The sequence below is a fragment of the Cherax quadricarinatus genome, chromosome 3, assembly GCF_038502225.1.
Source record: "Cherax quadricarinatus isolate ZL_2023a chromosome 3, ASM3850222v1, whole genome shotgun sequence".
In the NCBI taxonomy this organism is placed as follows: domain Eukaryota; kingdom Metazoa; phylum Arthropoda; class Malacostraca; order Decapoda; family Parastacidae; genus Cherax; species Cherax quadricarinatus.
Genome location: NC_091294.1, coordinates 12,953,773 through 12,969,849, shown reverse-complemented (window position 1 = coordinate 12,969,849; position 16,077 = coordinate 12,953,773). Strand labels below are relative to the sequence as shown.

The 16,077-nt window shown below is 38.5% G+C and overlaps 1 protein-coding gene across 5 annotated transcripts in view; it reads right to left on the bottom strand.

Annotated features, from left to right (window-relative positions):
- Positions 1–16,077, bottom strand: part of LOC128706599 (uncharacterized) — a 482,754-nt gene that overhangs the window by 417,479 nt on the left and 49,198 nt on the right. For all 5 annotated transcript variants that reach the window (XM_070090188.1, XM_070090200.1, XM_070090197.1 and 2 more), the window contains exons 4-5: positions 3,806–3,998; positions 2,091–2,362 (exon numbers count right to left, since the gene is read on the bottom strand). In XM_070090188.1, the coding sequence (XP_069946289.1) occupies positions 2,091–2,362; positions 3,806–3,998 (465 nt within the window). The remainder of the gene's footprint in view (positions 1–2,090; positions 2,363–3,805; positions 3,999–16,077) is intronic.

Genomic DNA, 16,077 nt, shown 5'->3' with positions numbered 1-16,077 from the left:
CCATATAAGAGCGTTGGTAAAACTATACTCTCATACATTCCCCTCTTTGCCTCCAAGGACAAAGTTCTTTGTTTCCAAAGACTCCTAAGTGCACCACTCACTCTTTTCCCCTCATCAATTCTATGATTCACCTCATCTTTCATGGACCCATCCGCTGACACGTCCACTCCCAAATATCTGAATACATTCACCTCCTCCATACTCTCTCCCTCCAATCTGATATCCAATCTTTCATCACCTAATCTTTTTGTTATCCTCATAACCTTACTCTTTCCTGTATTCACCTTTAATTTTCTTCTTTTGAACACCCTACCAAATTCATCCACCAATCTCTGCAGCTTCTCTTCAGAATCTCCCAAGAGCACAGTGTCATCAGCAAAGAGCAACTGTGACAACTCCCACTTTATGTGTGATTCTTCATCTTTTAACTCCACGCCTCTTGCCAAGACCCTCGCATTTACTTCTCTTACAACCCCATCTATAAATATATTAAACAACCACGGTGACATCACACATCCTTGTCTAAGGCCTACTTTTACTGGGAAATAATTTCCCTCTTTCCTACATACTCTAACTTGAGCCTCACTATCCTTGTAAAAACTCTTCACTGCTTTCAGTAACCTACCTCCTACACCATACACTTGCAACATCTGCCACATTGCCTCCCTATCCACCCTGTCATACGCCTTTTCCAAATCCATAAATGCCACAAAGACCTCTTTAGCCTTATCTAAATACTGTTCACTTATATGTTTCACTGTAAACACCTGGTCCACACACCCCCTACCTTTCCTAAAGCCTCCTTGTTCATCTGCTATCCTATTCTCCATCTTACTCTCCTCTCCTATTTTTAACTGACAAATCCATTTGTTCTCTAGGCTTCCTTAACTTGTTAATCTCACTCCAAAACTTTTTCTTATTTTCAACAAAATTTGTTGATAACATCTCACCCACTCTCTCATTTGCTCTCTTTTTACATTGCTTCACCACTCTCTTAACCTCTCTCTTTTTCTCCATATACTCTTCCCTCCTTGCATCACTTCTACTTTGTAAAAACTTCTCATATGCTAACTTTTTCTCCCTTGCTACTTTCTTTACATCATCATTCCCCCAATCGCTCCTCTTCCCTCCCGCACCCACTTTCCTGTAACCACAAACTTCTGCTGAACACTCTAACACTACATTTTTAAACCTACCCCATACCTCTTCAACCCCATTGCCTATGCTCTCATTAGCCCATCTATCCTCCAATAGCTGTTTATATCTTACCCTAACTGCCTCCTCTTTTAGTTTATAAACCTTCACCTCTCTCTTCTCTGATGCTTCTATTCTCCTTGTATCCCATCTACCTTTTACTCTCAGTGTAGCTACAACTTCCATGTTTATGAGACAGAAAAAGACACCAGCAATCCTACCATCATGTAAAACAATTACAGGTTTCCGTTTTACACTTATTTGGTAGGATGGTAGTACCTCCCTGGGCGGTTGCTGTCTACCACCTTACTACTAAGGATTTTTGACACTAACTTCCTAAATAATTTTACACTCCTTTTAGATGAATACAGTGGACCCCCGCTTAACGATCACCTCCAAATGCGACCAATTATGTAAGTGTATTTATGTAAGTGCGTTTGTACGTGTATGTTTGGGGGTCTGAAATGGACTAATCTACTTCACAATATTCCTTATGGGAAAAAATTCGGTCAGTACTGGCACCTGAACATACTACTGGAATGAAAAAAGTTCGTTAACCGGGGGTCCACTGTATACTTCAACAAGAAATCTCTTCTCTACTGAGAAAAACAAGAATTATCTCTTATATGTCTGCCAATATATGGAAAATATCTTTCATTTTACACAAATAACCTGCACATAGGAGAGGGGAGCTTACGACGGTCCAACTTCGACCGATATGCGAGGTAAAAGGGCCATTATCTTTGATTTTGTAATTACAATACATCAAATAACTTGCAAGTTTGCAAATTAAGAGTTTGAAAAAATAAGCCATTGGATGACCTTTCATTACATCCTAAACCATGATCAGGTTGGGACTTGATATGTAGCAAATGTAAACACAGTAGGAGTCATACCTAGAATGTTGATAGTGGTTATCAGAATAGTCATGTAATCCAGTTGTACCCCAAGTGGCAGCTGTACCATTACCACCATCCAATCTGTCAGACGTCTCAGATACATTATCAGAGATGTTGTCTGATATGTTGTCCATGTTTAGTGAAGAGGACTTTCCCATGCGTTTCATGAGAGCCTCCAAAGCATTCTTCTTTTGCTTCAGTTCTTCTTGCATTGCCAACACTTCTGAAACTCGTGGGTCTATAGTAGAGCTGCCTTCTTCCCAAAGAGCCTATGTGAAAATAATTACATTATTTTACATATACAAATACAAAATTAATAAGTTACAGCACTTGGTATTAAATTAAAGTATGTTGTCACCCTCGAAAATCATGACCACAAAATAAGTCGTCCTTTATTCTTAAGGACATCTTTTAAATGTCTAGGAAGTGATTGACACACATTCTTTGAGGTTTGATGGGGTAAATTCTCCAATGACTCACAGATGCATAACTGCAATAACCCACCTCAATTACTGGGAATGCTTGAAGTTCCTAAACCTGTACTCCCTAAAATGCAGGAGTGAGAGAAACATGATTATATACACCTGGAAAATCCTAGAGGGCCTAGTACCAAACTTGTACATGAAAATCACTCCCTACGAAAGCAAATGACTCGGCAGACGGTGCAACATCCCCCCAGTGAAAACCAGAGGTACCACTAGCACGATAAGAGACAACACAGTAAGTGTCAGAGGCCCAAGACTGTTCAACTGCCTCCCAGCATGCATCAGGGGGATTACCAATAGACCCCTGGCTGTCTTCAAATAGGCACTGGACAAGCACCTAAAGTCAGTACCTGACCAGCCGGGCTGTGGTTCGTATATTGGATTACGTGCGGCCAGCAGTAACAGCCTGGTTGATCAGGCCGATCCACCATGAGGCCTGGTCACAGACCGGGCCGTGGGAGTGTTGATCCCGATAAACTCCAGATAAACTCCAGGTATACTCAGTTGTCTATATTTATGTTTTATTATCAAAAATAGCAGAAGACACAAAATTGTGTCAAGTGAAAAAATTAAGTTAACATTTAAAAAACGAAATAAAATTTATTTCTACATTCCTATACTAAATAATTAGGTATCTTCCTCCTTGCCCCTCTGAAAAGTAAACTGATTAATAATGACACCATTAAAATAAGAGAGAAGCAATCTCATTTTAATGAAAACTATTTAACTATAATGAAGTACTGTTGAATAAAATACAAAACATGTGTACCCAGATGTGGACTGTATGGTACGTTCACTGGCTCTCTCACTTCTATTACACAGTTCTTGTTCTTTCTCATGTTTGCCTTCTCAATGTCTCGTCCATGCATTTGTATGACAATGCTTTTTACTTAAAACAATTTGTCTTAAACTACACTCTTTGTGCAAAAAAGTGACAAAATAATTTTTTTATAAGTAAAAGCTTTGTAATGCTTTAAAGCAAGGTAAACATAATAACTACCTCCTATACACCAGTACATAAAAATCTGGAATGACAAGTGAATAAGTAATGCATTTGTTGATAAAATGTCTGCTGTCAAGAAATATTCTACATTCACTTAATATTCATCAATGTCTTCATCATAACATTGCCTAACACACTAATTTTATTATACTGCAGAGTATATTATATCTTTAAACTGTTTCTGTATGATTTAGTTCCGGTGAAGAGACTAATACGAAAAGTACCTGTGGCTGCTTCTTAACCGCCCCTTTCTCATGGCCATGCCTTGACCCTTCGTTGATAGCTGAAACTCTAGTACTTGTCTTATTTAGTCGTTTCTGCATGGCAGATATTTCGCTATTCTCCTTTTCTCGCATACGGTGATCTCGCTCATTCCGTCCCAATGAAGCAGAAGCATCACTACGGCTTGCACTGCAACTGTTTGGGAAGCATTAATTACAGTTTTAACAAGTTATAATTAAAAGAAATGTGAGTGCACATATTAGAGGAATAGTTTCCAGCACAGTGGATTCATTTTTTTTTATTAACACATCAGCCGATTCCCACCAAGGCAGGGTGGCCTGAAAAAGAAAAACTTTCATCATTCACTCTATCACTGTCTTTCAGGGGGGTGCTTTACACTACAGTTATAAAACTGCAACAGTAACACCCCTCATTCAGAGTGCAGACACTGTATTTCCAATCTCCAGGATTCGAGTCTGGCCTGTCGGTTTCCCTGAATCCCTTCATAAATGATACTTTGCTCACACTCCAACAGCACGCCAAGTATTAAAAACCATTTGTCTCCATTCACTCCTATCAAATACGCTCACGCATGCTTGCTGGAAGGGCAAGCCCCCGCACACAAAACCTCCTTTACTCCCCTTCCTCCAGCCTTTCTTAGGCTGATCCCTACCCCTCCCTCCCTCCTCTACAGATTTATACTCTCAAAGTCATTCTGTTTCGTTCCATTCTCTCTATGTGTCTGAACCGCCTCAGCAACCCCTCCTCAGCCCTCTGGATAATAGTTTTGGTAATCTTGCACCTCCTCCTAATTTCCAAACAATAAAATCTGCATTAAATTCACAGCACACAATGCCCTCAGACATGACATTTCCACTGCCTCCAGCCTTCTCCTCGTTGCAACATTCACCACTCATGCTTCACACCCATATAAGTGTTGGTATAACTATACTCTCGTACATTCCCCTCTTTGCTTCCACGGACAAAGTTCTTTGTCTCCACAGACTCCTAAGTGCACCACTCACCCTTTTCCCCTGATCAATTCTATGATTCACCTCATCCTTCACAGACCCATCTGCTGACATGTCCACTCACAAATATCTGAATACATTCACCTCCTCCATACTCTCTCCCTGCAATCTGATATGTAATCTTTCATCACCTAATCTTTTTATCTTCGTCACCTTACTCTTTCCTATATTCACTTTTAATTTTCTTCTTTTACATACCGTACCAAATTCACCCACCAACCTCTGTAACTTCTCTTCAGAATCACCCATAAGCACAGTGTCATCAGCAAAGAGCAACTGTGACAACTCCCACTTTGTGTCAGATTCTTTATCTTTTAACCCCACACATCTTGCCAAGGCCCTCGCATTCACTTCTCTTACAACCCCATCTATAAATATATTGAACAAGCAAGGTGACATCACACATCCTTGTCTAAGGCCTGCTTTTACTGGGATATAATCTCCCTCTCTCCTACACACTCTAACCTGAGCCTCACTAACCTCGTAAAAACTCTTCACTGCTTTCAGTAACCTACGTCCTGCAACATCGCCCCGCTATTCACTCTGTCACACGCATTTTCCAAATCCATAAATGTCACAAAAACCTCTTCACGGTTATCTAAATACTGTTCACCTATATGTTTCACTGTAAACACTTGGTCTACATACTCCCTACTCTTCCTAAAGCCTCCTTGTTCATCTGCTATCCTACTCTGTCTTACTCTTAAATCCTTCAATAATGACTATCATACACTACCAGGTATACTCTACAGACTTCTTCCCCTATAATTTTTGCACTCTCTTTTGTCCCCTTTGCCTTTATACAAAGGAACTATGCATGCTCTCTGCCAATCCCTAGGTACTTTACCCTCTTTCATACATTTACTAAATAATAGCACCTACCACTCTAAAACTATATTCCCACCTGCTTTTAACATTTCTATCTTTATCCCATCAATCCCAGCTGCCTTACCCCCTTTCATTCTACCCACTGCCTCATGAACTTCCTCTACACTCACAACTGGCTCTTCCTCATTCCTGTAAGAAGTTATTCCCCCTTGCCCTATACACAAAATCACAGCTTCCCTTATCTTCATCAACATTTAACAATTCCTCTAAATATTCCTTCCATCTTCCCAATACCTCTAACTCTCCACTTAATAACTCTCCTCTCCTATTTTTAACTGTAAAATCCATTTGTTCCCTAGGCTTCCTCAACTTATTTATCTCACTCCAAAGCTTTTTCTTATTTTCAACAAAATTTGTTGACATCTCACCCACTCTCTCATTTGCTCTCTTTTTACACTGCTTCACCACTCTCTTAACCTCTCTTTTTCTCTCCATATACTCTTCTCTCTTTGCATCACTTCTACTTTGTAAAAACTTCTCATATGCTAGCTTTTTCTCCCTTACTACTCTTTTTACATCATCATTCCACCAATCACTCCTCTTCCTTCCCGCAACCACTTTCCTGTAACCACAAACTTCTGCTGAACACTAACACTACATTCTTAAACCTACCCCATACATCTTTGACCCCATTGCTTATACTCTTACTAGCCCATTTATCTAGCAATAGTCATTTATAGCTTACCCTAACTGCCTAACAGCAACCACCCAGGGAGGTACTACCGTCCTGCCAAGTGAGTGTAAAACGAAGCCTGTGATTGTTTTACATGATGGTAGGATTGCTGATGTCTTTTGTCTGTCTCATAAATATGCAAGATTACAGGCATGTCTTGCTACTTCTACTTACACTTAGGTCACACTACACATACATGTACACATTTATTTATACACACTCATCTGAGTTTTCTTTGATTTTATCTTAATAGTTCTTGGTCTTATTAATTTTCCTTTTATATCCATGGGGAAGTGGAATAAGAATCTTTCCTCCGTAAGCCATGCGTGTTGTAAAAGTCAACTAAAATGCCGGGAACAATGGGCTAGTAACCCCTTTTCCTGTAAAGATTACTAAAAAGAATAAGAAGAAGAAAATTGTCAAAGTGGGAAGTCTGAATGTGCGTGGATGTTGTGCAGATAAGAAAGAGATGATTGTGGATGTTATGAATGAGAAGAAGCTGGATGTCCTGGCTTTAAGTGAAACAAAGCTGAAGGGGGTGGGAGAGTTTCAGTGGAGAGGAATAAATGGGATTAGGTCAGGGGTTTCAAATAGAGTTAGAGCTAAAGAAGGAGTAGCAATAATGTTGAAGGATAAGCTATGGCAGGAAAAGAGGGACTATAAATGTATTAATTCAAGGATTATGTGGAGTAAAATAAAGATTGGATGTGAAAAGTGGGTTATAATAAGCGTGTATGCACCTGGAGAAGAGAGAAGTGTAGAGGAGAGAGAGAGATTTTGGGAAATGTTGAGTGAATGCGTGGGGAGTTTTGAATCAAGTGTGAGAGTAATGGTGGTTGGGGATTTTAATGCTAAAGTGGGTAAAAATGTTATGGAGGGAGTAGTAGGTAAATTTGGGGTGCCAGGGGTAAATGTAAATGGGGAGCCTTTAATTGAGCTATGTGTAGAAAGAAATTTGGTAATAAGTAATACATATTTTATGAAAAAGAGGATAAATAAATATACAAGGTATGATGTAGCACGTAATGAAAGTAGTTTATTAGATTATGTATTGGTGGATAAAAGGTTGATGGGTAGGCTCCAGGATGTACATGTTTATAGAGGGGCAACTGATATATCGGATCATTATTTAGTTGTAGCTACAGTTAGAGTAAGAGGTAGATGGGAAAAGAGGAAGGTGGCAACAACAAGTAAGAGGGAGGTGAAAGTGTATAAACTAAGGGAGGAGGAAGTTCGGGTGAGATATAAGCGACTATTGGCAGAAAGGTGGGCTAGTGCAAAGATGAGTAGTGGGGGGGTTGAAGAGGGTTGGAATAGTTTTAAAAATGCAGTATTAGAATGTGGGGCAGAAGTTTGTGGTTATAGGAGGGTGGGGGCAGGAGGAAAGAGGAGTGATTGGTGGAATGATGAAGTAAAGGGTGTGATAAAAGAGAAAAAGGTAGCTTATGAGAGGTTTTTACAAAGCAGAAGTGTTATAAGAAGAGCAGAGTATATGGAGAGTAAAAGAAAGGTAAAGAGAGTGGTGAGAGAGTGCAAAAGGAGAGCAGATGATAGAGTGGGAGAGGCACTGTCAAGAAATTTTAATGAAAATAAGAAAAAATTTTGGAGTGAGTTAAACAAGTTAAGAAAGCCTAGGGAAAATATGGATTTGTCAGTTAAAAACAGAGTAGGGGAGTTAGTAGATGGGGAGATGGAGGTATTGGGTAGATGGCGAGAATATTTTGAGGAACTTTTAAATGTTAAGGAAGAAACAGAGGCAGTAATTTCATGCACTGGTCAGGGAGGTATACCATCTTTTAGGAGTGAAGAAGAGCAGAATGTAAGTGTGGGGGAGGTACGTGAGGCATTACGTAAAATGAAAGGGGGTAAAGCAGCTGGAACTGATGGGATCATGACAGAAATGTTAAAAGCAGGGGGGGATATAGTGTTGGAGTGGTTGGTACTTTTGTTTAATAAATGTATGAAAGAGGGGAAGGTACCTAGGGATTGGCAGAGAGCATGTATAGTCCCTTTATATAAAGGGAAAGGGGACAAAAGAGACTGTAAAAATTATAGAGGAATAAGCTTACTGAGTATACCAGGAAAAGTGTACGGTAGGGTTATAATTGAAAGAATTAGAGGTAAGACAGAATGTAGGATTGCGGATGAGCAAGGAGGTTTTAGAGTGGGTAGGGGATGTGTAGATCAGGTGTTTACATTGAAGCATATATGTGAACAGTATTTAGATAAAGATAGGGAAGTTTTTATTGCATTTATGGATTTAGAAAAGGCATATGATAGAGTGGATAGAGGAGCAATGTGGCAGATGTTGCAAGTATATGGAATAGGTGGTAAGTTATTAAATGCTGTAAAGAGTTTTTATGAGGATAGTGAGGCTCAGGTTAGGGTGTGTAGAAGAGAGGGAGACTACTTCCCGGTAAAAGTAGGTCTTAGACAGGGATGTGTAATGTCACCATGGTTGTTTAATATATTTATAGATGGGGTTGTAAAGGAAGTAAATGCTAGGGTGTTTGGGAGAGGGGTGGGATTAAATTATGGGGAATCAAATTCAAAATGGGAATTGACACAGTTACTTTTTGCTGATGATACTGTGCTTATGGGAGATTCTAAAGAAAAATTGCAAAGGTTAGTGGATGAGTTTGGGAATGTGTGTAAAGGTAGAAAGTTGAAAGTGAACATAGAAAAGAGTAAGGTGATGAGGGTGTCAAATGATTTAGATAAAGAAAAATTGGATATCAAATTGGGGAGGAGGAGTATGGAAGAAGTGAATGTTTTCAGATACTTGGGAGTTGACGTGTCGGCGGATGGATTTATGAAGGATGAGGTTAATCATAGAATTGATGAGGGAAAAAAGGTGAGTGGTGCGTTGAGGTATATGTGGAGTCAAAAAACGTTATCTATGGAGGCAAAGAAGGGAATGTATGAAAGTATAGTAGTACCAACACTCTTATATGGGTGTGAAGCTTGGGTGGTAAATGCAGCAGCGAGGAGACGGTTGGAGGCAGCGGAGATGTCCTGTTTAAGGGCAACGTGTGGTGTAAATATTATGCAGAAAATTCGGAGTGTGGAAATTAGGAGAAGGTGTGGAGTTAATAAAAGTATTAGTCAGAGGGCAGAAGAGGGGTTGTTGAGGTGGTTTGGTCATTTAGAGAGAATGGATCACAGTAGAATGACATGGAAAGCATATAAATCTATAGGGGAAGGAAGGCGGGGTAGGGGTCGTCCTCGAAAGGGTTGGAGAGAGGGGGTAAAGGAGGTTTTGTGGGTAAGGGGCTTGGACTTCCAGCAAGCGTGCGTGAGCGTGTTAGATAGGAGTGAATGGAGACGAATGGTACTTGGGACCTGACGATCTGTTGGAGTGTGAGCAGGGTAATATTTAGTGAAGGGATTCAGGGAAACCGGTTATTTTCATATAGTCGGACTTGAGTCCTGGAAATGGGAAGTACAATGCCTGCACTTTAAAGGAGGGGTTTGGGATATTGGCAGTTTGGAGGGATATGTTGTGTATCTTTATATGTTTATGCTTCTAGACTGTTGTATTCTGAGCACCTCTGCAAAAACAGTGATAATGTGCGAGTGTGGTGAAAGTGTTGAATGATGATGAAAGTATTTTCTTTTTGGGGATTTTCTTTCTTTTTTGGGTCACCCTGCCTCGGTGGGAGACGGCCGACTTGTTGAAAAAAAAAAAAAAAAAAAAAAAAAAAAAAAAAAAAAAAAAACCTTCACCTCTCTCTTACTTGCTGATTCTATTTTCTTTGTATCCCATCTACCTTTTACTCTAACTCTAGCTACAACTTAAAAGTGATCTGATATATCTGTGGCCCCTCTATAAACATGCACATCCTGAATAAAAATATTTTTTTTATACAAACATGCTAACAAGCAACTGACCATAAGCAGGATATTATTAACTTAGGTATACAAGAATACTTGTTACCATTTTTCATTTCAATTTACTCTCTTTCTCAGTGCTTACTAAATGTGATCCTGAACTCAATACACTGACATTTACAAGTCAAAAGCCTGTTGATTATATTATAAAGCAAACTTGCAACAATAACCTTAAACAAAAAGAAAATTACAATATTAAATTCTAACAGAGATATAACTAAAGCATTACTGGAATACAACAAACATTTAACATACATAAGTTACATTTAATTAAAGCAGAATACAGTCTCTCCTCACTTAGTGACATGCTTGTTTACCTATGACTCAGCCTTACAAAGGGCTCTCTGATCAGTATGCATACCTAAATAATGTATATTAGAGCTGATTTACTCTATTCTGTTTATTAAAATATACTGTAAACTACTGAATAGAAATTTAAAAATATACTAAAAGTGTTATAAATGGTGCAAAGATGACATTAAAACAATATCAAAGATGGATGACATAAACCCACTACCATTATAGCATGCTCCTTGCTTAGTGACAAATTCATTTACCAACATGGTCTTAGGAATGAAACTCCATCCTTAAGTGAGGAGAGGCTGTATAACAAACATAACTGACACACCTATGTTAAAGTAGGTCTTAGACAAGGATGTGTAATGTCACCATGGTTGTTTAACATATTCATAGACGAGGTTGCAAAAGAAGTAAATGCTAGGGTGCTGGGCAGAGGAGTGGGATTAAATTATGGGGAATAAAATACAAAATGGGAGTTGACACAGTAACTTTTTGCTGATGATACTGTGCTCTTGGGGGATTCTAAAAAGAATGTTGCAAAGGATAGTGGACAAGTTTGGGAGGGTGTGTAAAGGTAGAAAGTTGAAAGTGAACATAGATAAGAGTAAGGTGATGAGGGTATCAAACTATTTAAAGAAAAACTGGATATCACATTGGAGGGAGGGAGAATGTAAGAAGTAAATGTTTTCAAATATTTGGAAGTTGAGTTGTCAGCAGATAGGTTTATGAAGGATGAGGTTAACCACAGAAATGATGAAGGAAAAAGGGTGAGTGGTGCATTAAGGTAACTGTGGAAACAATGTTATTTATGGAGGCAAAGAAGGGAATGCACGAGAGTATAGTGGTACCAACACTCTTATATGGATGTGAAATATGGGTTGTAAATGCTGCAGCCAAGAGGTGGCTGGAGGCAGTGGAGATATCATGTCTAAGGGCAATGTGTGGTGTAAATATTATACAGAGAATTCGTAGTGTGGAAATTACAAGGTGTGGAGTTACTAAAAGTATTTGTCAGAGGGCTGAAGAGGGGCTGTTGAGGTGGTTTGGTCATTCAGAGAGAATGGGACAAAGCAGAATGACTAGGAGAGTATAAATCTGTTGGGAAAGGAAGGCGGGGTAGGGATCATCCCTAAAAAGGTTGGAGGGAGGAGATAAAGGAGGTTTTGTGGGAGAGGGGCCTGGACTTCCAGTAAGCGTGCATGAGCATGTTAGATAGGAGTTAATGGAGAGGAATGATTTTTGGGACCTGACGAACTGTTGGAGTGTGAAAAGGGCAATATGTTGTGAAGGGATTCAGGAAAACCAGTTAGCTGGACTTGAGTCATGGAAATGGGAAGTACAATGCTTGCACGTTAAAGGAGGGGGTTGGGATAATGGTAATTTAGAGGGATGTCTAGGCTGTCTTATCTGAGTGCTTCTGCAAAGATAGTGATTATGTACGTGTGATGGTGAAAGTGTTGGATGATGATGAAAGTTTTTTCTTTCTTTTTGGGTCACCCTGCCTCGGTGGGAAACAGCCCACATGTTAACAAGAAAAAAGAAAAAAAAAACTGTGTTAATAATACTAATATTTTATTTTGCCATGATATATGTTTATGCAAAGGAACATAATACCTGGATGTACATGTCAAAAGCCCCTGTATATGCAGAGTATTTCGAGCAAACTTAAAATTAACTTAAGATAAATAAGACAATAACAGTACATATGGTCATTAGGTGAGTTACAATGAATATAAGAGAACTGAGTATTCTATTATGTCATGCTACATGGCTTTAATAAGTTTTGTTGAGAAGACATACAATTTTGACTTAACCTTAGGCGTCCACAATGGAGTGATTAACATGAGATAAATACAGATATTGAGAATAAGCATATATCGATTATATTGACATGATTATTATTTAACCCTTTCAGGGTCCAGAGGCCAAGTTTCAAAGTGTGCACCAGGGTCCAAGAATTTTCAAAAAATAATTTTGTTATTTTTCTTATGAAATGGTAGAGAATCTTTTTCTGAAGGTAATAAAACAAAAAGTACAAAATTTGATGGAATATTGACAAAATTATGCTCTCGCGAATTTTGATGTGTTGGCGATATTTATGCATCGGCGATTTTGACGACTTTGACTTCCATTTTATGCCAATTACAGTATTCCAGCCAACCAAATTCTTAGCTATTTCACTAGTATTACTTCTATTGTATCGATTGAGCACAAGAAATCACCAAGTCAACTGTTTCAACAACAAAATAAAGTGACTGGTAATTGGTAATTTGGCCAATATAATGCAAAGTTCAAAATATTCTAATTTCAAAATAGGGTCCAGAATAAACAATGTAGGCATTCCTGGCACTAGACTAACATTTCCTCTGTTCATTAGTTACGTTTTCAGGCTTTACAAATGAATTCCATTTTGATTTTTTAATCACAAAGAATTTTTATTCAAACCAAAAAATAGAAGATTTACTGTTATGCAATACTGCAATAATTGCATAAATAATATCACCACATTTGTGAATGTATATTAGACCCACCAGCTGTCGTGAGGTCATTTCTTTACTCTTGAACATCGGCAAAAATTTAACATTTCTGCTACTTTGAGCTAAGTTTCAAGCCATTTCCAGTACTAAAACCAATCAAAATCATCTCTATTTCTGTAGTATATCTTCTATTCTATCAATGAGACCAAGAAATCGCAAATACAACTATAAAAAACATACGAAAAAACACTGCAATTTCACTATTTTAATCGAAAATTATGGTCTCAGTTTTTCTCTCTCATTATGCATTGTGTGCTGCAGGATTTGTTTTATGTGGTGCACACATACCACATAGATGTATTCTCTCATATCTAGGTCCAAATTTACTGCTCATATCTTATCAGAGTGAGCTGAGCTCATGGCGTCGATCTATGGTTTGGACCCTGAACATAAAGCCGTAGATCTACGGCACGGACCCTGAAAGGGTTAATGGCTGATAAGGAAAAAATTAAATAAATTAAATGCCTTTTGTATATTAGTTTCATCAAATTATCCTTGTGTTAACTATCATGCAGTGACGAAATGGCAGACTTCATAAACAATCAAATTTAACCATTTCAGTGTTGCAACCTCTGCTCACAAACTTGCTCCCAAGGTCAAAGGGTCTGAAGGGAATGACAAAAAAAGTACCAAATTTGATGGAAAACTTGAGGAATTATGCTCTCACAAAATTAGCAGTCTTGGCAATATTTACGCATCAGCAATTTCACCCACTTTATGATCTATTTTTGGCCAATTATACTGTTCCAGTTGACCAAACTCATAGGCATTTCACTAGTATTCCTTCCATTCTACTGAATGAGTACAAGAAACTGCCCATCTGCCTATTTCAACTACTCAATAAAGTGGTCAGAAATTGGTAATTTGGCCAATTTCACACAAAATTCAACAATTGCCAATTTGAAAATAGGGCCCAGAATAAACAATGTAGATATTCTTGGCACTAAATAAACATTTCCTCTGCTCCTTAATCATGACTCCAGGCCCCTCAAATTATATTTGCTCCTCACTTTTGAATTTTTATTCACACAAAAATAGAAAATTTGCTTTTATGGAGAATACTGCAGTATTGTAATAAATGTATAAATATTGTCAGTGTATTCCTAAATGTGTATCAGACTGACCAGTTGGATGCATACTAAACAAGTATCGAACATTTCTGCTAATTTGAGCTCAATCTCAAGCTACTTTCAGTCTTGAAACTAGTCAAAATAATCTCTGTTTCTGTAATATATCTCCCACTCCATCAAATGAGACCAAAAAACTGAGAATGCAACCATAAAACCATACAAAAATACACAACACAGTTGCTGTTTTAAACTGAAAACACAGTTTTTTCTCATTATGCACTGCATGCTGCAGTATTTTTTTGTGGTGCACACTTACTGCAGAGACCCATTCTCTTATATCTAGGCCCAAATTTACTGCTTGCAGCTTATCTGCGTGAGCTGAGCTCATGGCAACATACTACAAGATCAACACTGGCTTCAAAGCTGTGATACAATGGAACCAACACTGAAAGGGTTAAAAAAAAATATAACATGATAAAAGTGTATGTCCTAGTTAGTAAGTTGGTAAACAGCAACCGCCCAGGGAGGTACTACCATCCTGCCAAGTGAGTGTACAACGAAAGCCTGTAATTGTTTTACATGATGGTAGGATTGCTGGTGTCTTTTGTCTGTCTCATAAACATGCAAGATTTCAGGTACATCTTGCTACTACTACTTGCACTTAGGTCACACTACACATACATGTACAAGCATATATATACACACACCCCTCTGGGCTTTCTTCTATTTTCTTTCTAGTTCTTGTTCTTGTTTATTTCCTCTTACCTCCATGGGGAAGTGGAACAGAATTCTTCCTCCGTAAGCCATGCATGTTGTAAGAGGCGACTAAAATGCCGGGATCAAGGGGCTAGTAACCCCTTCTCCTGTATATATTACTAAATGTAAAAGGAGAAACTTTAATTTTTCCTTTTGGGCCACCCCGCCTCGGTGGGATACGGCCGGTGAGTTGAGAGAGAGAAAAATGTTTGTCTCCATGGGGAAGTGGAACAGAACTCTTCTTCCAAAAGCCATGCATGTCGTAAGAGGTGACTAAAATGCCGGGAGCAAGGGGCTAGTAACACCTTCTGTATACATTACCAAAGTTAAAAAGAGAGACTTTTGTTTTTCTTTTTGGGGCAACCCTGCCTTAGCAGGATACAGCTGGTTTGTTGAAAGAAGAAGAAAAGTGTATGTCTTCTTCTATTTATTTTTAGTAAGCTATATGGGAGAAGTGGTAACTAGCCCACTGTTCCCGGCATTTTAGCTGATCTTTACAACATGCATGACTTATGGAGGAAAGATTCTTATTCCACTTCCCCATGGAGATGAAAGGAAGTAAGAACAAGAACAAGAATTAAGAAAAATCAAAGAAAACTCAGATGAGTGTGTATGCATTATTGTGTAGTGTGACTTAAATTTAAGTAAAAGTAACAACATACATCTGGTATCTTGTGGTTTATCAGACAAAAAATGACACCGGCACTCCTACAAGTGAGTAAAGCAAAATAAGAAAAAGTTTTGGAGTGAGATTAACAAGTTGAGAAAGCCTCGGAAACAAATGGATTTGTTAGTTAACCCTTTCAGGGTCCGTCCCGTAGATCTACGGCTTTACGTTCAGGGTCCAAACCGTAGATCTACGCCATGACCTCAGCTCACTCTGATAAACTGTGAGTGGTACATTTGGGCCTAGATATGAGAGAATACATCTATGTGGTATGTGTGCACCACATAAAACAGATCCTGCAGCACTGTGTATAATGAGAGAAAAAAAATGAAATCATGATTTTTCGATTAAAACAGCAACTTTGCAGTGTTTTTTCGTATGTTTTTTATAGATGTATTTGCGATTTCTTGGTCTCATTTGATAGAATGGAAGACATATTACAGAAATAGAGATGATTTTGA